The sequence below is a fragment of the Neolamprologus multifasciatus genome, chromosome 17, assembly GCF_963576455.1.
Source record: "Neolamprologus multifasciatus chromosome 17, fNeoMul1.2, whole genome shotgun sequence".
In the NCBI taxonomy this organism is placed as follows: domain Eukaryota; kingdom Metazoa; phylum Chordata; class Actinopteri; order Cichliformes; family Cichlidae; genus Neolamprologus; species Neolamprologus multifasciatus.
In genome coordinates this window covers 5,159,674-5,185,789 of record NC_140455.1, presented here as the reverse complement: position 1 = coordinate 5,185,789, position 26,116 = coordinate 5,159,674, and the positions used below count along the sequence as shown (strand labels likewise).

At 42.5% G+C, this 26,116-nt stretch overlaps 1 protein-coding gene and 1 long non-coding RNA gene across 2 annotated transcripts; one reads left to right on the top strand and one right to left on the bottom strand.

Moving 5' to 3' along the window:
- Positions 1–3,130: 3,130 nt before the first annotated feature.
- LOC146498796 (uncharacterized) lies at positions 3,131–12,343 on the bottom strand. Its single transcript, XR_014870430.1, has 2 exons — positions 5,325–12,343; positions 3,131–5,231 (listed from the first exon to the last, which is right to left on the bottom strand). It is a non-coding gene; the product is annotated as an uncharacterized LOC146498796 (long non-coding RNA).
- A 2,768-nt stretch (positions 12,344–15,111) lies between these two features.
- Positions 15,112–16,925, top strand: LOC146498795 (uncharacterized). The gene has a single exon (XM_085138982.1). It carries the CDS (start codon positions 15,552–15,554, stop codon positions 16,890–16,892), a length of 1,341 nt encoding a protein of 446 aa, XP_084995108.1. The 5' UTR covers positions 15,112–15,551; the 3' UTR covers positions 16,893–16,925.
- Positions 16,926–26,116: the final 9,191 nt, after the last annotated feature.

Below are 26,116 nucleotides of genomic sequence, written 5' to 3'. Positions count from 1 at the left end.
GAACCAGGCTGAATAACAACAACACACATTCATCAAGAATCTAATATGGGCAACAAGGCAAAGCAAACGTAGCCGATGTTTTACCTGATGGGTACAATGTTGCTGTTGAGGGGTTGCTGTGGATAGTGCTGGAGGGCAGGGCTGTGTTGATCTGAGACTGTAGACATTAAAAAGTCCATAGGAGAGATGGTAGCTGATTAAACAAGTGTCATGAGATAATAACAAAATGCAAAGATTGGTGACAGCGCTTGGAACCATAAGGCAACAAAAAACTGTGAGAAATAAACTCGGCTCTCCCTGTGAATCACTCTTTGCTTCTCTTCTTCCTTCCATCCCATCATCTCATATATCACTCTCCACTTGCTGTCTATCTGAGAACAAGGCACAACTTGCTATTGCAATAAACTATAATTTAAAAATCCACACCTAACAACTCTTGCACTTAATCTATAATAAAATGATGACAGAAAAATGTTATAGCTGGTTATAACTGGTACATGTGCTCTTTGTAATCCAGCTGCTGAGGGATCCACAGCCTTTAGTAGCCTCACACAGCTCCTACTGTTTCCTCCTCATGTCCTTACCAGGCATGTCTGGACAATGTTATATCATGAGTAATATTTTTTTTAAAAATCCATCTAAATAAAACACACACATGCACGCACACACAGTGACATTTTAGACCTTCTTCAGAATACTGTATATACTATGGGCATCACGGTGCTGATCCAGAATCCTTACATTATTATTTATTACTAGAGCTACAATAATAAAGCAATGAGGAGGGAGAAGTAATAAATATGAAATAATGTATTTATGATGATTCCATTTGTTTTCACTATCCACTCTGTGCAGGGGCAAAGCTTATTACATTTTTAAACTGTAGAGATACAATAATTTTACTGCTGTAAAATCCAAATTTTGTCTTATGTAAAATATAAATCTAATATAATCTGCTTCTTAATGTATGTTCTTTAAAATACAGCGTGTGTTTTTTAATATATTATAGTTATAATAATGCATAATTATGTGGACATGCATATTAGATAATTTTTTAGTGAAATATAATCACTCCAGAAAGGCAGGAAAAGCCCGGAAACTTTAAAACTAAATATGTTCTAAATACTTTAAAACTAAACATGTTCCATAAACGGTGGACAGAGCTACAGACCCATGACAGCCTTACACAGGTAGCCAGCAGCTATGACCAGCACTACTTGTGCAGTTAATAAAAGGACAGGTAATGTTTGTCACGCTGTTGCACACACAGCACGCTCGTTTGTTTCAGTTCGTCAGTTGCAACAAGACAGCTTACCAACGTGTACATAATAAGCTAATACTCCTGGGTGCTACACACTACAGTGTACGCTGTACACCTACTTACTGGTTTTGTTGCATCGGTCTGTGTCTCTGAGTTAATTTGTGTTTCTCCTACAGCTCCGAACCGCAAAAAATGTGCGTGCTCTTTGTGAGCTCGTTCCCGGCTCGTTCCCGGCTCGTAACCAGCGCGTTCTGCCGTCAAGGGCGATCATTGGTTAAATGTGACTGATGCAAGCCAGATCCTTTTATTTAGCAAAACTGTGATTAATAGTTAAATATTATTGTTGAGGGGCACAGACAGGACTCCGCACGCACACACACATTAAAAAAAAAAAAATTAATAATATTTTTTTAAAAAGTTGCCTCAACAAAAGGGCACTTTGGGCACCCATCAGGAAAGGGGCGGGTGCTCAAGCCCCTCTAGCCCCCCCCCCCCCCCCCCCCCCCCCCCCTCTGCACGTGCCTGCTGCAAACGATATCTCCAAAAATCAATGGGCTATTCCGCAATAGACACCATGACTGCACAGCATTAAGCCCAAGATCTTTGCTGTTGTCATCCAGTTTTAGCCCACCTGGCCTGTTCCTTCTCTGTGCATATCTGTAGTTAAAGCTTATAATTCTCTGTGACAATGAATTCAAGGATATCAAAAAGGTCTTAATCAAGTACTGAAACACAAGCTTTAACTCATACTGCACCACTCCCTCTAGTAGATCATGCATTATGTCTACAGCATAGTTGTCTGAAATATGGAACAGCCGAAGTGAATTGAGTAGACAGTTTCTTTTTACACCAAATGTTGAGGCCAAAGCAGGATTTTGTTGAATGGCACCACAGTGTTCGTAATGAAGTTCTTTGGAGCAGAGTTAAGCCTACATGATCTTCACTAAAAACTGACTGCAACTCTGTCTTATCAGTTAAACAAAATCTACAACAATAGTTTGCACTAAATGATTCAACAAAACCAAAAATGCGATGTAAAACCAAGTTGTCACCTGTAATCTGAAAAAGCAAACCTCTCACAGATGTGGCTGAAAAGGGCACTTGCATTCCTTCAGTCTCTAAAATCTTTAGATCATCAACAAGTGGCTTTAGGATAGGATCAAACCCATATTCTTCTGAATGAAAAAGGGCTACAAGATGAATGTTCATCAACACAGAATTTAACTCTGGTGGCAAATTTCTCAAAACAAAATAAATACAACCAAATTTGTGCACTCCCTTTTTTGAGCCTAAAAGATTAGCAGTCTCAAAATCGTCATAGTAGAGCTGGATCTGGAGAGCATGTTCTTGTTGTGAGAATAAACTGTGATTTTTGAAGTAGGAGCCGTCATTTAAATCTCTGTAAAATCCCTCCATGTTTAGTTTTGTTTTTTGGAAACTGCTACAAAGTTCACTGTTTCGAAACATAGATGAACGGGATCCCATGATAGGAACGTACATGAATTTATCATTGACAGGAACTTGCCTGTATGTCCCTGTTGTTCTATCTTTGCGCACATCAAAACGCACTCCAAGAACATGCTCTATGGGTTCAACTATTTTCCATTTTTGCTCAAAATGTCTTATCCTTTTAGATTCTGTGTTAAGACATGAAAATGGATTTTCAACCTGATCAAAGCAATCCTCAACTTTTTCTAAGGTTTCTCTTGATGTATCAACAACAGATTGTTTTGCATGTGCATGGATGTCATTAACCAGTTCCTCCAATGAACCAACTAAACACTGCACAGTACTTTCAGGAACTCCTGATGATTGTACTTGAGCAATAACAGAGCTGCACATGTTCAGTATTTGCCTTTTTTCAACTGGAACCTGTGTAGTTATTGTCATGGGATGAGCCACATTTACAGGCTGTGAAACAGAGGTTCCATCGTTAGGTACAGGCTCAAAATTGTTGATGACCTCAGAGTGAACGCAGTCTCCATGTGCTCGGAACAAGTGCTGCTTGTAACCAGAGTACGTGCGAAAGATAAATGAACATCCAGGCTCTCCACAGGTCAAACGAAAAAGCCTTCCTCGGTACAAACCATGCTGGAACTTCAAATGTCTAAATAACACTGAGCAACTTGAGTGGTGTATCTTGCAAATGTAACAGGTGAACATTTCCAGTCAAAGTGCTGAATAGTGGATATTTTTAAACTGTACAGTGAAGACTTCCTCTTGTTTCCCTGACCCGAGGAATGTCCTTCACGCTGCCAGCACCAATGCCATACACGGTGGTCTGGATGAATGTGTAGAAGTTGTCCAATGCCTTATCAAAGGACACGGCAAATAAAAAGTGTACCTTGAAAAGTTTTGCCTTGTCAAAACCTGCATCTCCCATCTGTGTCACGAGCCCGTTCTCACTCCCGAGGCGTAACATGCCGACGTTTTGTCACGTCCCGGGGCGTTCCTGAGGAATGCAAAAGGAGACCTTCGGCGTTCTTATGGTACGCGGCGGGTTATGGGCGAAATCCAGTGCAATGACGCTCCCGCGGTAATAGACGTTCCAGCCCTGTATTCCAGCCCTAACCATAACCTTTTTCCTGAGGTTAACCAGGACTTTAATGATGTTAAATAGCGTGTTTGTAAGTGATTTGAAGAAAAAGAGCGAACATGTGTAGATTGAGTCCATATGGTTCTCATATTTCCTCATTTTTCCGAGGTCGTCATTTAGGAACGTGGTGGGTAGCCGAAAACGTAATATGTTGACGATTTGTCACCTAGCGTAAAATGTTACGCTTTGGGAGTGAGAACGTGTTGGTGTCACACAGGGAATGACCTTTTGATCTAGGACAATGTAGAAACTCTGGATGATGTTCTTTCTTTCTCCAACACACAGGACGAATGGCTGAGTGGGGCCAGCCTTAAGAAAAGCCTCCGTGCTACCTCCCACCTGAGGGAGAGAAAGAAACCAAGTGATTCGCATTAAACACAATTGATAATCTGATGTTGAGGCATTGCTGCCTAAAGTTATAACAATATTAAAATGCTTCACTCCGCGCACACAATTATTTTTGTTTCAATGTGTATATTTAGCTTTAATAGAAACAATGACATGTCAGTCCTGCAACACCAGGCCTGTCTGGGATAGATACATCTGCTGCAGGTTGGATCACCTTGCCATCTTTAAATATCAGCCCTTGATAATTTGCATCTGTTCTCATCAAAAGAGAAATATACAATTCTAAAAATCACACCTTGATGAATTTCATCAGGTGGTGAGCTGCATCTGATGTGCTAATCTTTGAAGACGTCCTTCCCTTAGATGTTGGAGGTAACAAGCGAAGCAGCAAAAGATGGCAGCCGCCTCGCAGTCCCAAACTACAGAATAGGAATTAAGATAATCACAATTACTGTCATTTAAAGGACCACAGCAGCCATTTTTCCACGTTATGTAATACCATGATGACATTTTAGACACCTGATAATTTTTCAAATAAGGCAGTTTACCAGTGCCTTGGTATAAAATCTTCTGGCCACCAAGTGAAGTACATATCGAGTCATAACAATAGTAAGATTATGTAACTTTTTTGTGTTCAAACTACATTAAATGTCATTTCAGGTTTAACATGTTTGTAAGCTTGTTTTCATACCATACAGAAATGAACAGAAACCCAGTGTGATTTAGAAAATGGACAGCTGTATTCCAATTTGTAGTAAAGGTTTACCAGTATGGTCCAGTGATATAGTGTGTTGTGGGAATTAAGCAAATGCTGTAAAGGCATGCAAAATCTACCATTTCCAACTTACACTTACCAGCCTCTTCAGAGTAACGCTGTGCAGCAATGAGCAGCTCATCCAATTCTGTACTCTGAGACAGATTTTTGCAATCTTTGATGATCCTTGGCTTGAAGAATGTTGGCCACTTTGCAAGGAACTTACCAGACACTTCCTCCCCAACAAACAGCATTGTGAAGTCTTGGTCAATCTTAAACACAAAGTGTAACAACAGAAACAACACTTTAACAAGAAAACAAACAAAGGAACCGCAAAGCGGTCATTAAATCGTTTTATGCCTTACCAAGCCAGGTGTATCCAGAAATCTTGGGAAAAGGTCCAGGACAGTAGAAGTTGTGGCAGGTTCTTGAACCACTTTTTGCCTATGTTGAAATGTCACCTTCATGTTGTCTTTGACATGTTTCATGTCAGTTGAGTGCCTCTTCCTTGCATTTATCCCCTGACAACAGCCTCACATTTGAACACAAGTTGCGAAGAGTCTTGGGGCTGTCTTGAAAGGCTGACTTTGATTATAATGATAAAAATGGATTGGATTTATATAGCACTTTTAAGGACCCCTCAAAGCGCTTTACAATACCACTATTCATTTACTCTCACATTCACACACTGGTGGAGGCTACAGTTGTAGCCACAGCTGCCCTGGGGCAGACTAACAGCTCATTCACCTACCGCCTACTGACCATCACCAGTAGGCGGTAGGTGAAGTGTCTTGCCCAAGGACACAACAACCGAGACTCTCTGAGTCTACAAGACGAACACCCAACTCTTAAGCCACGATCGCAAGGGCGATCGTGGCTCAAGAGAGATTACTTCATCTATTCTCTGGAACCAGCATATCACCACCTTCCAAGAGTAAAATAAGGTCCAGCATATAACACCATTTCTTTGCAAAATATCTAGCATGTCTAGTCCTTTTAGACTGAGCTAAAATTAATTTTGTTAAGAAAAAACATCCTTGGTCCATTTTAAGTAGTACAAGCTGTGTAACATGACTGCAATACAGTATTCTCTCAATTATTGCAGGGGTTAGAAGAAACCATATTTCTATTTTATTATTTTTATATATTTTAAGCCATAAAACCCCTCCCCACTCTCTAACAAACCCTATTATAACCCTGTTATTCATTTTTAGACTAGAAAATGCTTAATTTACCACGAAAAAATTTAAATCTAAAAAAAAAAAAAAAAAAATACCTACTGGCTACAGAAATGCGCACTATAATGAAATTCCCATAATTTACAAGATGTAGGGGCCATTATAGTGTAAAAATACTCTCAGGTTACCCTTAAGCATCCTAGTTCACCTAAGGCAGGGTCTCAAACTTAAATGAGCTGTCATCTCATTGGAGGGCTACTTCAAAAAAACAGAAACCACAAAGAAAACACCCACAAATATTCCTGACAATGTAGCGTTTGGTTTGTTCGTTTTTAAATTTCAAATATTGTATAACAAGACAAAACTGCAAATATGAACGCATCCCCCCCCCACTCTTAACTAACCGATGGCTTTAATTGAACTACCAAATGAACACAATGGTCCTCTCTTTCTGGTCAGACACTTTGCAGCACTTCTGCTGTAATTTTGTTCATATTTAACAAAATAAAAATGCAGAAATAAGTGTACACATTAGTTTTTGACTCTCACTGAACTAACAAAGCCAATCCCTCCACATGTTTGTACTCTCTTGTTACCTCGGCCAGGTCTGCGGCTCTGAACCGTGGTAATGACACCTCTCGCCAATACGTCAGATTGTCGGGCTTGTAGCTTTACAGTCAGCGAACACAGTGTACAGTCGAGTCTTTTTTTTTTTTTTTTTTTTGCCTGTCCCGTTTGGCTCTTTTGCCATCAGAATTATTGTCTAAAGGCGAAGAAAGATGCCCAACGGATTTTCTTTACCAAATTGACCATCCCAGCTTTGCCGTAATGGTCCATTTGATTCACCTTTTATTCTTTATTTTATTTTCACTTGCTGAATACGGGACAGACTTGACTGGGGGAAAGAAAAGGGAGAAAGAAAGAGGGAAAGAAAAACAGTTGAGAAGAGGGACGGGGGAGAAGGGCAAAAAACAAAAACCAACAGAATAAGCAGAAAAAAAAAAAATACATATATCGATCACCTGGATCACCTGTTGAGAAAGAAAAAAGAAAACAAGCAGAAGAAAACGAGAGTAATACAATAAACAACATCACAATGATATATGGGAATATGACAGTAAATACTAAATATTAAACATTATTGTGCAGCACGTAAGATCGACAGCACAGTGTGCATTGAGGTAGGAGCCAAAAAGGGTGTAGTTTGTGTGTGTGATCACCCGTGTGTACACCTGTGAGCATGGACGCGCTTGTTTTCTTAAAAGGTTCCCTCATGTAATGATCTGCTAGAGGGTGTGGGGGGCCACTGCCCCGTCCTCCAGGGCATGAAGCAGGTATGGAGGAGATCAAAACTCCAGACATCCAGAGGCCCCCACAACACAAGAGACCAAGGAAGACCAACAGAGGGGCAGCCGTGCCACTGTCCCAGAAAGAGCTGAGGAGAGTCCCAGATGAGGGGTCACCCAGCAGCCACGGAGCAGAAGCCAGGGGGGGTTGCAGTGACGTGCCCGTGAGCTCCGCCGGCAGCCAGCTGTGCCTGAGTGACCGAGCCCCAGGCCGAGAGGCCGGGGGCACCCCACCTCCGAAGTGGCCCAAGCGAGCCCCAGGCTCCAGGCCCCGATAAGCAGCCGCCAAGGAGTGAGCCGGTGTGTACCCGGACGCCCACCCCCGGACACAAAGAACCACCAACGCACCGATGTCTGAGGGAGTCCGCCCCCAGCAGGGGAAGTGGTGGGGGGAGATAGGCCTCCAAACCTTGGAGGGCCTGAGCTGTCCTCAGAGAGGTGGCGTCTGATACCCAACCTGACATATAGACACAGACATACAGGCACACACAGATACAAACATCCATTCCCACCCTCATGCTCTCATATGCACTTACTCCACATTCAACCAACGTGGAGACAGACATAAAGAGACGCTGTACACACAATCACACTCCCCAAGCGTACTCTACAAACCGGGTCTAGGTACCTTTGCCCCTGGAGGGGGGAACTGCACCAAGACCCAGGTTGTGTTACCCTTTTCCCTGCGGTGGGGAGAAGCAGACCGCCCCGACTCCGCAGCAGCAGGGAGGCCCCACATTCCGGACCCCAGTCGGATGGCCAACTCCTCCTCCTAGCCCCCCTGCTCCAGCAGACCGCAGAGAACGAGGGTGAGAGAGTGTACAGTCGAGTCTTAACAGCTTTCTTACAACCATGCACTCATTTTGGCAGCAGTGGTTATTATTATATTTACATGCTTTCTTCTTCCATTTCTCCTCGGTAACAGCTCCTACTTTCTCCCTCTCTCGCGCTCAAACACACAACGGGAGGGGCAGTTCCACGTTCTCCCTGCAGCACGGACTACGCTGCCCATGAGGGCCCGTAACACTTCTTCACCTCACCTGACGTGGGCCGCAAGTGGCCTCTGGGCCGCGAGTTTGAGACCACTGACCCTAAGGCTTTGGCAGTTTAATTCGAAAATAAATAAAAGGCATTTAATAAAAACTGTGACATATATTAACAAGTAATATTCATTACAGTCTGCCAACAGCCAGATTATGCTAAATGAATATTAGGAAAGTAACTGGTACTTTGCAGAGTTCTAGCTAGCAGTAGCCCAGTTAAAACAGTTAAAATTCAAATATGACACTTAAAGATGATGTATTTTGATATAAATACTATTATTTTACTAGTTATCATGTTACTTGTTCTAACATCAATCTAAAACTTAATATTTAACCGAATAAAACTTACCGCAGCAGCAAGAAAAAATGGCGACTGAAGATTCTGAAATGTGAAGCCCCACAGGAAATGAAGGTGTGGTCTAATTTAACACCCACAGTGTTAAAATGCAGTAACGACTAAAATCCATGCTAACACTTTTCAGGAATCAACTCCCGATGTGTTATTTTAACTCGATTAAGTGTTGAACTAACTCGGAACTTGAATTCTACTAACACTGAAAAATCAACACTGGCATTTTTGCTGTGTACACAGCAAATCCAGCATGTCCAAATTAACACTGTCAGATTTGATTTCAACACTATTAAAGTGTCTATATGGGTCCACACCAGAGAGTGTTAATTTAACTCTTTTTGGAGAGTTGGTACGTTAACTCTGATTTAGTGTTAAACACCAAATCTGTCTGGAGTTGATAATTTAACACTTACTAATGCTAACTAGGTGTTAAGAGTTTATATATTAACTCTCGAATAGTGTTTTAGTTTAACTACGTAAGAGTTATCTTCTAATTAATTCTAAAAAGCGGGAATTTTACTGTTCTGAACTTCTAGAAATTTCTTTGGAAATAAACATTTACTAAAAAGACGCAATGGTTTTTGAAAAACATTTATTCTGAACTGTGCACCACAATTTCAAAACATTTTCTGAAAGATGTAACAGTGTACATGTTCTCACTTTCATTAGAATTTTGTTTATCAAAAGGTCTGACATAGGTGAGCTGGTAAATGCAAATAACAACATTCTCATCACTTATTTCTTCAAAACAATATACATGTCCTTCATTCATCACTTTGTGGAACTTCAACGCACTTCTGCTCTCCCCCATATTCCATCTTCACAAGCATATCCTATGTGGAGATTGAATAAAAATTAGCTGACACTAATTAATGGCACAAATCAATTGCAGCACAGTAAAAAAAGGAATCCTCTTTGAGCCATTACTTGTGTAAAGTATTTTCCCAAAAGACAAGGACACAGACAACAGGTAATACTGAACTAAATGTAAAACCTCAACCTTTTTCATTTTTACCTAAACCGTGTGCACAAAACTCTGGAGGGATCTAAATGCTAATGTAGAACCCAGTCAGGACGTCTGCTACTGCTGTCTGCTCGTTTTTTATGGGAGATTGTTTTCAGGCTTCAAGTAGCACCATTATATCAACATTTCACATTCTAGACATTGTTTTAGGTTTTTAACCAAAGGTTTGACTGAAAATTCACATGCAAGCTTTTTTTTCAAGGCTGTGGTATTTGCCCGCAAACAATAGCTAGCTAAAACAGAATATTATGCTATCAGCGAGCAACATGGCTAATGCCTTTCACACAGCTTTGTCTCAACTCCAAAGAGCCACAGAAGTAAAAGCTAATAATAATAATTGAAACAATCTTTGAAAAAAATGACTTACCAAGCATGGCAAACAACTCAAATATGTAGAGCAAAATGTTCTGAAACGGCTTCACTTCAGCTTCGATTGGAGCCTATGGTGCTGGGGGCGGAGTCTGTGAATTTACTCTATTGGTGTCATAGCCCCTGTAGGAGTTCAGAGTTAAGAGGTCAAGAGTTAATGTTTCCATTGTAACACCTCCAGATTTGACATAGAAACACTCGATTTTAACTACTATCATTTTACACCTCAGTTACATTAAAAGAATGTGACTCTACTTAGAGTAAAATTAACTCTACTTTTGCAAGAAGACTACTAACACCAATCGCATCAATGAGGACACCTTTATCTTTCTTTTCATCCAGATCTCCAGCAACTTTTGAAGGACCCTTTAACCTCTTAAGCCCCAACGCCCCCTGTTACGGGGGCAAAAGGCAGGAGATCAGTTAGGCTTGGGGCTTAAGAGGTTAAAGTTTTGCATGCCAGATGGGTGGTGTGAGCCCTCTGGTGTTCTTGATCTGAAGGACCTGCCTGTAAAAAGCGGTGGAGCATTTCTCAAGGAGGTTTCATCACAAACCCAAACCACCTCAAGTGAATCCTTTCAGAACTGGATCTATCCACCTAAATGTCAGAACAGCTACATTGCACTCGAATAGCCCAGATACAGTGAAAACCACATTTCTCCCCCTTTTTTGCTTTAAAGACTGAGCATAGCAGCTTCCCCTCCAGTACCAGCATGATGTTTATGTGCCTGAGATATTCCCAAGTCAGATTCCTACCACTATCATCCAGCTCACACAGACTGATGCTTTCAGCTGTGAGCACAATGCCAAAGATACTCAGTGCTCAGACACCGCTAATCAAATGATGGTAATAAAACAAAGAGGTCTGCAGCGCCTCGGGTCCACCGTCGGCCCACTTCAGCTGATAACACAACCAATCACTTCATGGCAATTTAAGCAGCCCTGCAGCCGCAGGCAGGAAAGGAAGTAGACAAAAGATTTCACATTTCTGTGTCTAATAGACCCTCCACCTGTTTATTTTCTATTGTGTTACTGGAGACTTGTAAAGGTAAAGAAACTAAATCAGAAACTCAGGTTAAAGATGGAGATGATCTATTAAAGTGCTCTCATTACAGCTGCTGTTTTGGATGTTTAGTTTTGACCTGCACAGTGGCATGACCGGTTCCAGACCTCTCAGACGATCTGTGACGGTTCATCGTGCAGCAACACAACTAGATAGCACTTTGAAACGCATGTTTGCTTAATATTTGCAGGGAATCTAAGCCTGCAGAAGTAGCTGCAGCTAACTTGGGAAAATCAGTTATGTAACTCTTTTTCTTTTTTTATCTATCTTGGTCCCATTACCATCTAGGTGTCATATTGAAATTACAAAAAGTTAAAAAATGTGTCAGTTTGTGAACTGTTTAAAATGAACTACTAGCAAAAGAACAATCACAAAGTTAATTCTTCTTAAACGTTAACTGCTCCTCACGCTACAGTAGCTACGAGGCAACATTTGAAAGTATGTATGCGTCAAATACTGCATTTTATAGTGTGTGTGTGTGTGTGTGTGTGTGTGTGTGTGTGCTCTCATGTTCTGAGGGCACAGGCAGCAGTCTAAAAAACCTCCCAGCAGAAACTCATGTGACAAATCCAGTAAGAGCTTTGAAGCTTTGAAGCAACAACAGCAGGAGTGTTAACCAGATTACCACCAGCTGACAACCATGAGATGTGTAAGACTGCAGGTGTTAAGACCTGGGTTCAGTCTGAGCCAAACATACAGTGCTCTGAGAAAGTATTTGCATTTCTTATTTTGGGTGCATATTTATCACACTTACATGTTTCAAGTCATATATTTTTAGTATTTGGCAAAAACCAACCCCAGAAAATAAAAATTACAGTTCTTAAATGATCAATTAAAAAGCTATCGAAACCCACCTGCTCATGTGAGAAAAGTTAAGTGTCTCCTAAGTCTAATGGTTGGTTGTGCCATCCTAGATAGCAGAAATGAAGCTTATGCTTTATAATAATAATAATAATAATGGATTGCATTTATATAGCGCTTTCGAGACCCTCAACTCAAATGGCAGCCTCGATATAACCTTCCGGTTACAAGATGAGCTTCCCAACCCCCTAAGATCTTCCTTAGTTCAATAAGGAAGATCTGTAGTCACCTATCTGTCTGCTTCCCAAGTGTTGGCGGCTAATCCAAGAATCACATCACTTCCACTTTCTCACGCTGTCAAGTTGATTGTAACATCACGGTCGGGTTCAATCAGCTTTCTGCCAGGCTTTTTCATGCCAATCAGCCTTCATTCTGCATACTTTAAATCTCACTGCGCATCTGGCATTCTTCAAACTACTAGCCTGGGGGGGCAGGTAGGTTAGCCTTTCCCCCTTTTTAAATGAAATGATCATTTAAAAATGCTGTTTACTTTATTATTATTTCACTCTTACTCACAAACAGGTTTGGAGACAAATGACAAAAGCCATCCCAGTGGCCCCCAGTGGATTACAGACCTGTGGCTCTGACTTCTCACATGTGAAGATCCTGGAGAGACTAGTCCCCTATCAGTTTTGACCTATAGTCAGACCACATCCAGAGCACTGTGAGGGTCATGATTTTGTTTTTACTTTGCCAGTGCAATAAATATGATCCGGTCGACCCTACCAGGTGAGGAGCTGACAGCAAGAGAGTAGGATGCGTCTCTCGTGTCCTGGGTTGTAGATTACCTGACAGGAGGACCAGAATATGTGCATCTTCAACACTATGTGTCTGACAAGGGGGTCAGCAACACAGGCCCACCACAAGGGGCTATCTTCTCCCCCTTCCTCTTCACCCTCTACAACACAGACTTCAGCCACTGCACAGAGACCTGCCATCACAGAAGTTTTCGGATGACTCTCCTGTGGGTGGATGCATCAGTGAAGGTGTTAAGATGGATCACCAGGCTGGTCTCCTTTATCATGTGGTGTGAGCAGAATCATCTACAGTTATACATAACAAAAAAAAAACCAAGGAAATGCTGACAAATGAATCCAGTGACCCCTGTTTCAATCCAGGGAGTTGATGTGGAGACAGTGGAGGACTATAAATACCTCAGAGTACACATGGACAATAGACTGGACTGGGTTAAAACACCACTGCACTGTACAGGAAGAATCATCTGTATCTTCTAAGGAGGCTGAGGTCTTTCAACATCTGTTGGACGATGCTCAGGATGGTCTGCGACTCTGTTTTGGGCAGTGTCATACTCTATGCTGCTGCATGCTGGAGCAGCAGGTTGATGCCAACAAGATCCACGATTGATCCACGAGGCCAGTAACATTATGGCAATGGAACTGGACTGTCTGAAGGTCATGTCAGAGAGGCAGATATTCTCCAAGAAAATGAAGATGCTGGATAATACTCGCGGCCCACTCCGTGAAGTGCTGGCCAGCCCCAGGAGCAGGCTCAGTGAGAGACTGAGATTACAAAAAAGAACCACTGAACAACACAGGAGGTGATTCCTGCCTGATGCTATCTAGCTATTCCTCCATCTCAAACAGTGCACACATAATATCTGCAAATCCACTACAGAGAAAATAACTATTAGTAAGATAAGAGGGGTGCATTATTTCAATTTTATTTATAAATGTAATTATTGTAGTATTTAATATGGTACTTTAACCTGTTTAACTTGTCTACTCACCTACTGTCTACTTACCGTCTTGGAGCAACTGTGACCACATCATTTCCTCTGTGATTAATAAAATATTCTGATGACAAGTGTGCAAAACAAAACAAACAAGCAAAATAATCAGGAAGGTAGCAAATGCTTTTTCACACCTCTGTATCTACGACTTCTATTATTGCTGCAGCGGAGCAGTGACTGAGGATACAAGGTTCAAACATTTAGTTTCCACCGGATATACAAATGTAGGGTTTGTCCTACATGGAGGAATGTTTGGGGGCCACTCTTCCAGCTGTAGCCAGCAAAGAAGAAGATCATGAGCATCAAATAACAGCATTTGAGAGCAGTCAGCCATCCCGTCATCCAACTATGTTAAGGTGCTTTGGTTGTGACTCAGTCTGACTTTTATACTGTCCGTGGTTGTAATGAAACTGCGGTAGTGTCAGGCAGGAATGGTGGACCCAAAGTGTAGACTAACGGTAGGCAAAGATGCACTCAAAAACAGCTTTATTGCTGAACATGAAAACTAACTAAACTGAAACTACAAATAACCTAAACAGGCTCGGCAGATGGAGCTCACAACACAGACCAAAGAAAACACAGGGCTTAAATACAGAGAGGGAGCAATCAGGGAATGGGAAACAGGAGGGAAAAACACCTGGGACAAATCAGGACTAACAAGAAAAGGGAAGCAAAACCAGATACAGTAACATGAGACACGGACTTTCAAAGTAAAACAGGAAACATAACACAGACAGGCGGGCTTGACAAGGGGATACAGCTGACAGGGGAGACAGAGCACCCATGGGACACAGAGACAGAAACCAGAAGACCAAGGACTCTAACAAAGAAACCAAAAGACTAGAAATTATAACTAATGTCAAAATCAAAGTTCAATAATAATGTAAAACTGAAAACTCTGGGTCAACAACCCAGGCACCCTAATGGACAGACCAGTCCACATGTTCATGCTTTTCTGCATCTAGCACACTTTATTAGCGGTTGCTGTTACACGTGACTGCGACTTTCCAGTCGCCAGCTGAACATACACACCAAAAACTGCAAACACGGGACCCTACACAGATTTTAAGCTGCCGAGGCACGAGTGGAGTGTCCGTCTCCCCTGCTGCTGCACCGCAGCCCACCCACCACTACAATGGCCTAACAATAAATTCTCTGTTAATCTCAGTAATTGTAGTAATTGGTTACAATCCAGAATTTCTTGGTGGTTTAATCAGGAGTATATGACAGGGTTGCCAGGGCTCCATGTGTCAGTCATGAGTTAGTGACACATTTCTTTGCATTGTGATAAGTTCTACATTTCAGCATTAGCACAGGTCCAAATGGTACACCCCTGGGATCTGAGGAGCTAAGAACCTGGTGGATTAATTCCATTTCCAGTTATCCAAACTATTTCTTGTTCTGAGAGCGGATTGGTGGAGAGCCCTATGTGAGTGTCCCCAAGAGAGTTGTGGGGTCCTCGCTCTTAGAAGTGAAGGAGCTTTTCAGATTAGAGGTGAAACGTCTTCAAGAAACCTAAATAAGTCCAGATGCTTTTCTTTCCAAGCTCCTTAGACTACGATGACCTGGAATGAGAGCCTTCTCAGACAGTCAAAATTAATACTTGATGAGCAGAACCACCAGGATAAACAGCAATGACATCAGAATGATGAAAACCAATAGAGGGAAGGTAGTCAAAACTGAGGGGATCGAGCTACCAGAAGGCAACATTGCAGACATAGAGCACAGTTACAAGTACCTGGGGATCCCACAGGAAGATGGCAACCATGAAGAGGCCGCTAGGAAAGCTGCAACCACCAAGTACCTGCAGAGGGTCAAGCACGTCCTGAGGAGTCAGCTGAACGGTAAGAACAAGATCCAGGCCATCAACACCTATGCCCTGCCCATGATCAGGTACCCTGCTGGGATAATAAGCTGGCCAAAGGAGGAGATAGAAGCCACTGACATAAAGACAAGAAAGCTCCTTACCATGCATGGAGGGTTTCACCCCAAGTCCAGCACCCTGAGGCTGTACGCTAAGCGTAAGGAAGGGGGCCGGGGACTGGTGAGTGTCAGCACCACAGTCCAGGATGAGACAACGAATATCCAAGAATACATCACGAAGATGGCCCCGACTGACAGCGTGCTCAGTGAATACCTCAGGCAGCAGAAACCCAAGAAAGAGGAGGGAGACGAGGAACCATCATGGAAGGACAGGCCCCTGCACGGTATGTACCACCGGCAGATAGAGGAGGTGGCTGATATCCAGAAATCCTACAAGTGGCTGAACAAAGCTGGACTGAAACATAGCACAGAGGCACTAATCATGGCAGCACAAGAACAAGCTCTGAGTACAAGATCCATAGAGGCTGGGGTCTATCACACCAGGCAAGACCCCAGGTGCAGGCTGTGTAAAGATGCCCCAGAGACAATCCAGCACATAACAGCAGGGTGCAAGATGCTAGCAGGCAGGGCATACATGGAACGCCATAACCAAGTGGCCGGCATAGTGTACAGAAACATCTGTGCCGAGTATAACCTGGAAGTCCCGAGGTCAAAATGGGAGACGCCCCCAAGGCTGGTGGAGAATGACCGAGCTAAGATCCTGTGGGACTTCCAGATACAGACGGACAAAATGGTGGTGGCTAACCAACCGGACATAGTGGTGGTAGACAAACAGAAGAAGACGGCTATAGTGATAGATGTAGTGATACTGAATGACAACAACATCAGAAGGAAGGAACACGAGGAGCTGGAGAAATACCAAGGGCTCAGAGAAGAGCTGGAGAGGATGTGGAGGGTGAAGGTAACAGTGGTAATCGGAGCACTAGGTGCGGTGACTCCCAAACTAGGCGAGTGGCTCCAGCAGATTCCGGGAACAACATCGGAGATCTCTGTCCAGAAGAGCACAGTCCTGGGAACAGCTAAGATACTGTGCAGGGGCCTCAAGCTCCCAGGCCTCTGGTAGAGGACCTGAGCTTGAAGGATAAACCGCGAGCGGGGAATTGTTTTTTTTAAATTATTTTTTATTTAAAAGGAGATTGATCTAATGTAACTTTGCTTACGGAAAGAGAAAATTCAATCTAGGTGACCCAGTTTGACTGTTCCGTGAATTGAGCCAAAATATAGGGTCATGCTCACTGGTTGATAACTGGACAAGCAATATTATCTTTGTACAGTAGGACCTTGGAGGTCCTCAGTGCTTAATTACATCTGGATTAAAAAACTGACAACCTTAATGAATCCTGACTGTCTAAGCAGGTGAAAATGGGCTAATGGAAGTCATTTCTTTGCCTGATTGGTCTGTTAGAGGTGAAGCTGGTTTTAATTCAGACAATTAAACAAGGGATATAACTTGTGGTGAGGAATGGAAATCAAATTTGTCATTTGTAAAACATCATCCACGTGGACACATTAACTGCATGGATAAGTGAGGATTTATGAACTACAGAACGGGGGACACTCAATTTGACTTTGAAAACAACAAAGCACCGCCATGCTTGAATGCTGTTTGCATGACTCTACACAACAGATAGAGAAAAAACACCAACACATGCATACATTACACATTTAAATAAAGTTTTGACCCATCTGTTTGTCAATGACCTATCCTATGACCGATACCAACCCTACAGGGGCTGCATAATTGGGTGGTCCGGTAGATTTACTCAGTGTGTCACTGGCTACAAATGCTCAACCTCCTAATGTGTATGTGTACAGGTCGCTGTGCAATTCAACACTGACTTTCCTTGAGGATGCATGTCCTTCACTGCCCTTCAGTCTGTAACCAAAACAGATGGCTGTAGCTCTTCTAATTTCTAACATGAAGTCACAGGGGATTAAGCGATTATATTCATTGTTTGACTGATATTTGAAATATGTGAGTCGGTGACAACTTAACACCTTCAGCAGAAGAGGTAGCAAAAACGAGCATTAGTGCCTGAACAAACTGAAACCTGCAGTTTGGATATTAGCCATGCATTGTGCATAAAGGACAAACACAGTGTAGCTAGTTACAGGCTCTGAGCTTCAAAGCATGCAGTACATACTTTTTGAAATCAAAATTAAAGCCTAAGTAACCAATGGGTGTGAATTGGTAGATTGGTAGATGTTGCAAGCATCCTCAGAATTGGTGTTGTTTTAAAGTAACTGCGCAGCTACACAAAGTGTCTAAGAGCACAAGTATGCTTTTACTGGTGACATTATGGTTTATGAATTACTAATTACTAATCGTATACAGTACTGTGCAAAAGTCTAACATCTGCCCATTTTCATAAGCTTCTTTATACACTTTTTGTAGGACCAGAGCAAGAATGTCAATAAATGTTTTATAATACTCAGCTGTTAGGCCATCGTTACCCGGTAATTTCCCTTATTTCATCAAGAAACTTTCTTTCTTCTTTATAGAAGCATATGCTATTAGCTTCCCCCGAACGTATGCCTTAGAAGCTTCCCACACTGTTCCTATATGTTTGGTGCTTCCAATATTTACTTTGAAGAAATATTTGAGGTCTTCCTCTAATAAGGTCTGAAAAGGCTTATCTAATAACAGGGAGACATTCATTCTCCATCTAGATCCTACTCTGTTCTCGGTACCTAATTTAATACACAATTCCACTGCTGCATGATCAGTTAACCCAATGCTCTTAATATCACAACTTGTTAGACAATTAAGCAGAGTATTTGAGGCCAGAAAAAAAATCCAATCTAGAAAAGGATTTGTGAGAATGAGAGTAGAAGGTGTATTCCCTTATAGTTGGATTACTTAACCGCCATACGTCCGTCAGCCCCATGTCGCCTCTGACTTTTATACTGTCGCCTCTCTGGTTTTATTACCAACAGAGCTCCCGAAACTACTCCTGTCGAGGGCACCATCCATGACCATTAAAATCTCCAGCTAAAACTATTTGTCCTTCCATCTCCCCCACGATAAAAAAGTGGGTCTCCCTTATTTGGAGCATAGATATTGCAAACAATCATCATCACACCTTCAATCTGTGCCTGAACACATATTACTCTTCCCTCTGCATCTTTAAATTCCTTTACCAGTATAAAGTTAATATTTCTTCTGATGAGGATGATAACCCCATTGAGAAGGACTTGCACTTGAGCAGGAGCTGCCCACCCAGTTTTTAATTTTGACTTCACCTTGTTTTAAATGTGTCTCCTGTAGAAATACTACGTCCACTTGTGTTGTTTTTAAATAAGACCATATTTTACGTCTTTTAACAGGACTACCAAATCCATTTATATTCCACGTCATTATTCTAATAAATTTTCCTGTCATTTTGCGAGAAAATTTATAGTAATTTGGAACCAGTGCGTCTGCATTCTGGAGTGATCATTCTCCCTTCCCAACTGACTAACCCCAGAAATTGCCACCAGCCAAAACCCCTGAACAGAGAAAACATTTTTGTAAACTTGAAAAAAACAGAAAACAAAAAACAAAACCTTATCGGGTCCGTGAGTAATGCAGACCAGCGTAGCTTCGTCCCAGATGACAGGTGTATAGAGTATGCTTGGGGAGTGTGATTGTGTGTACAGCGTCTCTTTATGTCTGTCTCCACGTTGGGTGAGTGTGGAGTAATTGCATATGAGAGCATGAGGGTGGGAATGGATGTTTGTATCTGTGTGTGCCTGTATGTCTGTGTCTATATGTCAGGTTGGGTATCAGACGCCACCTCTCTGGGGACATCTCAGGTCCTCTAAGGTATGGAGGCCTATCTCCCCCCACTACTCCCCCTGCCAGTGGCGGACGCCCTCAGACATTGGTGCGTTGGTGGTTCTTTGTGTCCGGGGATGGGCGTCCAGGTACACACTGGCTCACTCCTTGGTGGCTGCTTATCGGGGCCTGGAGCCTGGGGCTCGCTCGGGCCACTTCGGGGGTGGGGTGCCCTCGGCCTCTCGGCCTGGGGCTCGGTCACTCAGGCACAGCTGGCTGCCGGCGGAGCTCACGGGTACGTCACTGCAACCCCCCCTGGCTTCTGCTCCGTGGCTGCTGAGTGACCCCTCATCTGGGACTCTCCTCAGCTCTTTCTGGGATAGTGGCGCGGCTGCCCCTCTGTTGGTCTTCCTTGGTCTCTTGTGTTCTGAGGGCCTCTGGATGTCTGGAGTCTTGATCTCCTCCATACCTGCTTCATGCCCTGGAGGACGGGGCTGTGACCCCCCCACACCCTCTAGCAGATCATTACATGAAGAAACCTTTTAAAAACAAGCGTGTCCATGCTCACAGGTGTACACATGGGTGCTCACACACACAAACTACACCCTTTTTGGCTCCTACCTCAAAGCACACTGTGCGCTGTCGATCTTACGTGCTGCACAATAATGTTTAATATTTAGTATTTACTGTTATATTCCCATATATCATCGTGATGTTGTTTATTATATTACTCTCGTATTCTTCTGCTTGTTTTCTTTTTTCCTTCTCAACAGGTGAAATTAAAAAAGTATCTACTGTTATCTATTATTAGCTAGTTTATTGTGATGGTGTTGTTTTTATTATGTTGCTCTTTGTTGTTTGTTTTCTCTTCTCGTTTTTTATCTCCATACAGGTGATCCGGGTGTTTTGTTTGTTTTTCTTTTTTTTTCTTCCCTCTTTTCTCACCATCTCTTCTCCCCTCTCTTTCTTTCATTCTTTCTCTCTGTTCTATCCCCCAGTCATGTCTGTCCCATCTTTAAAAAACGAAAATAAAATAAATACATAATTATAATAAAGGCCAATCAAATGGACCAATATGGCAAGGCCATGATGATCCACTTGGTAAAGTAAATCCGCTTGGCATGTTTCTTGGCCTTCAGACAACAATTCTGATGCTAAAGATCCAAACGAGACAGGCGAAAAAAAAGAAACAACAACAAAAACAACAACTGGGCTACACTGCCCATGAGGCTACATTCTTTAGGGCTATGCGTGCAACACTCTGCCTATTGAGTTCATATTAAATAATTTTTTGAATAATAATTTTTAAAAATATTTCTACACGTCATTATCAGGGCCGCAGTAGAGGTGACATGGGCCGCAAGATTGAGATACAGTCATTAGAGCCTCTTAATATGTGTTTTGTTTGGGTTTACACCAGCGTGGAATTACCAAACATAGAGAGGGCATAGCCTAACATGTGAAACAGGAAAAGACCGCCGTGTAATCCAACAAAGAAAGTAACTGTATTCTAAATACCACCTTTTTAAACGGTAACTGTAACGGAATACAGTTACTCGGATTTTGTATTTTAAATACGTAATGCCGGTACATGTATTCCGTTACTCCCCAACAATGTCTATAATATAGACATAAATAATATAATATTATTTATCAGTTTTTTCTGTGCTACATAATTCCATATATTATGTGTCTACAATGAAGAAAATAGTAAAAAATAAACTCAAACTTCAAACTTTTATCTGATATGTGGTTTTTTTTCTTTTTTCTTTTTATAATGTCACTGTCACTCCCTGGTCTATTCTGGCACATTCGTCAGCCAATCAGCATTCGGCAGATTCTTATCTTATCTGCTTAAACAGGGGTTTAAATGCACCAAGGAGACAGTCAGAGGGAACTGGAGAAATTTAAGGATGCAGGGACTGACAGAGACGGGAAAGAAGTCTCATCGTGACGACTAAAGTTTATCTTGCCTGGATGGGCAGCTCTCTGGGTGCTCAGCACCCCCAAAGCTCTGATCCTAGAATCACCCCTGGTTGGTCGATTTACATTTTTAACTCAATTAACCAATCTGGAGTGCAGAATGACTAAAAATCCCTGAAGCGTTTCTGTCAATGCATTTCAGGCACTTTGCACAAAGTTTGTCAATTCTGTGCTCCAGATGGATCTGTTAAAAATTTTAATCGCATTAATCGTGAATGCAGATTAACGCACGTTAATCCTGACAGCTCTAATTATTTTGTACTCTGTAAATAAGATGATGGTGACTCAAAATCCTCAGTGCCCTGAGTCATTTACTTTTTTCTCTGATTACACTTGATGACTCGAGTACACATAAAACTTTCTCATTAGAGACAGTTTAACATTAATATTAACTCATTCCATTCTGCTTGGGATTCTCTCCAGCTCGGTCCATTTGTCCATTTGTCCATCCATCCATCTTCATCCGCCTTATCCGGGGCCAGGTCGCGGGGGCAGCAGCCTAAGCAGAGCGGCCCAGACCTCCCTCTCCCCAGCCACCTCCTCCAGCTTATCCGGGGGAACACCAAGGCGTTCCCAGGCCAACCGAGAGATATAATCTCTCCAGCGTGTCCTGGTCTGCCCCGGGGCCTCCTCCCGGTGGGACATGCCCGGAACACCTCACCCAGGAGGCGCCCAGGGGGCATCCTTGTCTGATGCCCGAATCACCTCAGCTGGCTCCTTTCGATGTGGAGTAGCAGCGGCTCTACTCTGAGCCCCTCCCGGATGGCTGAACTTCTCACCCTATCTCTAAGGGGGAGGCCAGCCACCCTTCGGAGGAAGCTCATTTCCGCCGCTTGTATCCACGATCTCGTTCTTTCGGTCACTACCCACAGCTCGTGGCCATAGGTGAGGGTAGGGACGTAGATCGACCGGTAAATTGAGAGCTTTATTTTACACTCAGCTCCCTCTTCACCACGGCGGACCAGTCTGTTGATCGTCTGTCGATCTCTGGCTCCCTTCTCCCATCACTCGCGAACAAGACCCCGAGATACTTGAACTCCTCCACTTGGGGCAGGAACTCATCCCCGACCCGGAGTGGGCACTCCACCCTTTTCCGGCTGAGAACCATGGCCTCTCCGTGAATTGCTACCTTATCGTGTTGGAGGGGTTTGTGTGTCCCAGGGATCCCAGGGGCTATGGTGTCTGGGGGCTTTTGCCCCCTGGTAGGGTCTCCCATGGCAAATTGGTCCTGGGTGAGGGACCAGACAAAGAGCGATTCAGACCCTAACTGGATACCCAGCAAGTATCCAGTTAGGGAGCCAGTCTTCTAGCTTGCTTACATGTTAGCACTATCTTGCCACAAGTGCACTGTGCCACCTACCACCAGAAAGAAAAAGATAATGTGCATATTTCCACGAGTGAAATCCCACGCCTGGACCGTCATCGACCGCCGCCATGATTCTAGCCTACGTCACAGCGTCACATGTGCTTTTTACATCCAACAGGAAATCTGCGGTCGTGGTGCTTTGATTGTACTCAGAACTCGGAAATCCTGCCTTCCGAGTAGGAAGATGCAGGTAACACCTGTTGTGGAAGTTTTCTATTAAATAAAGCCTGCAGGCGAGCAGTGAGCGGTAGCTAATGTTCTTTAATCAAAAGACACAAAGAACAGACAACCAGGCTTGGTGGAGAGCCTACATGACCGCGGGGCAGACGGTCAGCAGAGTCTCTCGTGCCTAACATGGCTCTCAGTTAAAAACCTTCTTCAGGAACAAAAGGCAGCACAGCTGTTTCACACCTTAAGGTTCACACTCCCTTGCTACCTCCCAGGGACAAAAAATCGGCCCGGGCATTTTGACAAGACCAGCCCACCATTATAGGAAAAACCATAAAGCCTTTGAATGAAAACAAACGCTGTTGTGACAGTGATGTACAGTCCTGTTGGTATATATGTATCAGTCTATCAATCGTTTGTTGTAAGATTCAGATAATTATTTATTAAAAGCGAGACATTTTAAATGAGAATAAGAAAGTATTTCTTTGTGCCCCCCTCTCCCTGTTAATGCCCTACCTGCCCCCCTGGCAACACTTTGCTAGACCCGCCCCTGCACAGTTACCAGCTGTCAGCTACTTAGAAAAGGATCCTGGTGTTATTTGTCTCTCAGAAACAGTTCATAACTTCAACTCATTCATGTCACCTAAAAGGTAAACCTGTTTCTCCATCACCTGTTCAGCTCTGATGATTCAGTAAGGACATCTCCTGGTTTCATCTTCATGTTTCCCTCTCACCACATATTCAAACCGATATCATGACCAGCAGCTTTACAGCTGTGGCTCCAACGAACATCAGCTGATACTAGAAATGAATATTAAATAAATTCTAACAACAGCTGATCAAGCTTAAACGTGCTGCTGTTGTTTAGCGCGACATCCGCTGGTTTCCTCTTTCTGGCGCAAAGTGGGCGATAAACAAACAAGAGAGAAAAGCCGATCAGCTGATCATTGATCAGTTACACGATTGAAGTAGAAACAGGAGAGAGAGGGGAGAGAATGAGAGGAGAAGAGGCAGCTGTGCAGCATAGACACAGAATAACTCAGCTTTGTGTCTGATGTTCGGGACAAACTGTGTTCCTTTTCAGCTCAATACGAAACGCGTAATATTTTCTCTGAATATGAGACGATTCCATTTTTATGGGACGGTTGGCAACTCTACTAACTAACCTTATGGATACAATAAAGTTCACTATCAGTAACATCATAGCAACCACAGCTGTATAGAAACTCTGTCATGCTAGCTAGCACGTAGTACGAGTTATTGTAACTGACTGTAAAAAGTCAGCACAACAAAAATAAACTCCACCTAAACTTGGTTTATATCTGACCCAGATAGACTGCAGGTCATAACTTCTTACCTGAAGTTCAGTTCACCTGACACTCGGACCTGCAGCCGCCTCGGGTCTCTTTAGTTTACTTTCAGTTTACTTTGGTGATTTGGACGAGTCCATCTCACAGCTGTTGTTTTTTTCTTTATCTCCTGTACAGGCCAACGCATCTATTTGTCGTTTCAGGTTTTAGTATTATGCAACATTTTCATATACAATAGAAATAAAATAAGTGTTTCACAATTCATTCAATTTATTGTCTTTATTTATATCTGGCATCATTGTTTCATTCTATTATAAGAGTCTTACAAGAAAGAGGCAACATTGTAAAAATCCATCAGCTTTATTAGCTGCTTCAGTGAAAAACAAATCAACATACTGGAAAACAGTTATTCATCCCTTGCTTGCTTCAACACAACACTCTGGCTGTGGTAGCAGCTTTAAACTCGGTGTGACCCAGGCTGATAGAGGGGCCCAGTCTGGATCACATTCCAGCATTTTGTAGGCTGGTTTTCCTACAAAGCACAACAAACATTAGCCCGCAAAATTCAAATCAATATAAGACTTATTTGTAACCTACATCAACAAACAGAGAAAACAAATTACATTTTTGGCCCTAAACCTTTGTGACAGTCACATAGTCTCACCATGTTGTAAATAACGGCATTACTGACTTAAAACTTTCCATGCCTCAGGCCAAGTGTCACTAAGAAAAAAACAACTTTCATTTGTAAAGCATTATAAGTAAAGCCGTTTCTCAGGCAAATTAGGAACAAAGTTTTACAAACGCACTACAAAACTAAACAAACTGCAAATAACCTGATAAAATCTTGCTTGGTATTCACCTATTTTTCAAAGAATGACTTCCACTCAGCTGTTGCTTTCTTATATGCACTAGTGGCATCTTGATCATGGATGGCATCAGTGATTACCTCAGTTTGTACGACAGAGAGGACCGTTGCAACACATTTCGAGTATGTTAGGTGCAAGGTGTAGTAATATGCCATCAACACCAACATTCCTTCCCAGAAATCCTCCAAGGGGAGAGTGGTCACTGGTGTGTTTCCTACAGCAACAATGCTGGTTGTCCCATCAAAAAGCAGCACTGGGGAGGAGAGAGGCCGCTTCTCCAGGTGTAGCATCTTTACCCGTCTAGAAAAGCACAAAAAAGGACAAATTCTTCAAGATTTTAAATGAAAGGGTTGCTGTGCATCCAAACAGCTTAAGACACAAAAAGCAAAAGCAAGGGTTTAGAATGATTTACTGTTGGAATAGAAGAAATAAATGAAATTTTGGAAATGTATTAATTCTGAGCATGAATTTTCTCTAGTTTACAGCCTTTTTATCAGGTATATTTGTGCTTTTTTCTCATTTGTTTTCTTAAACTTTGTTACATATTCTAGTTTTTGAAGGCCTTTTTAAATATATAATGTTACCCATTTTACTTGTATGCTAACTGCAATGTGCTTTTGCTCTGTGCTGCCTCTCTGGAGTAGGTTTTAAATGACAATTTAGAAATCCTGAATAAGGAGTAATTTAATCCCTGCTGAATTGAACTTTGACCCTCTCTTATTAAGCATGAAAAGCAAAATAATAATATGATAATAATAATACAAGTAAATGGAGTACAAGTTACAGTGGCTGGTATTGCAGCTGTTCTCACCTTGAGGATGTGAAGGAGAGCCT

What these genes read in the sequence shown, in the direction of transcription:
- LOC146498795 (XM_085138982.1), top strand. Translation starts at nt 15,552, where the DNA reads ATGAGCAGAACCACCAGGATAAACAGCAATGACATCAGAATGATGAAA.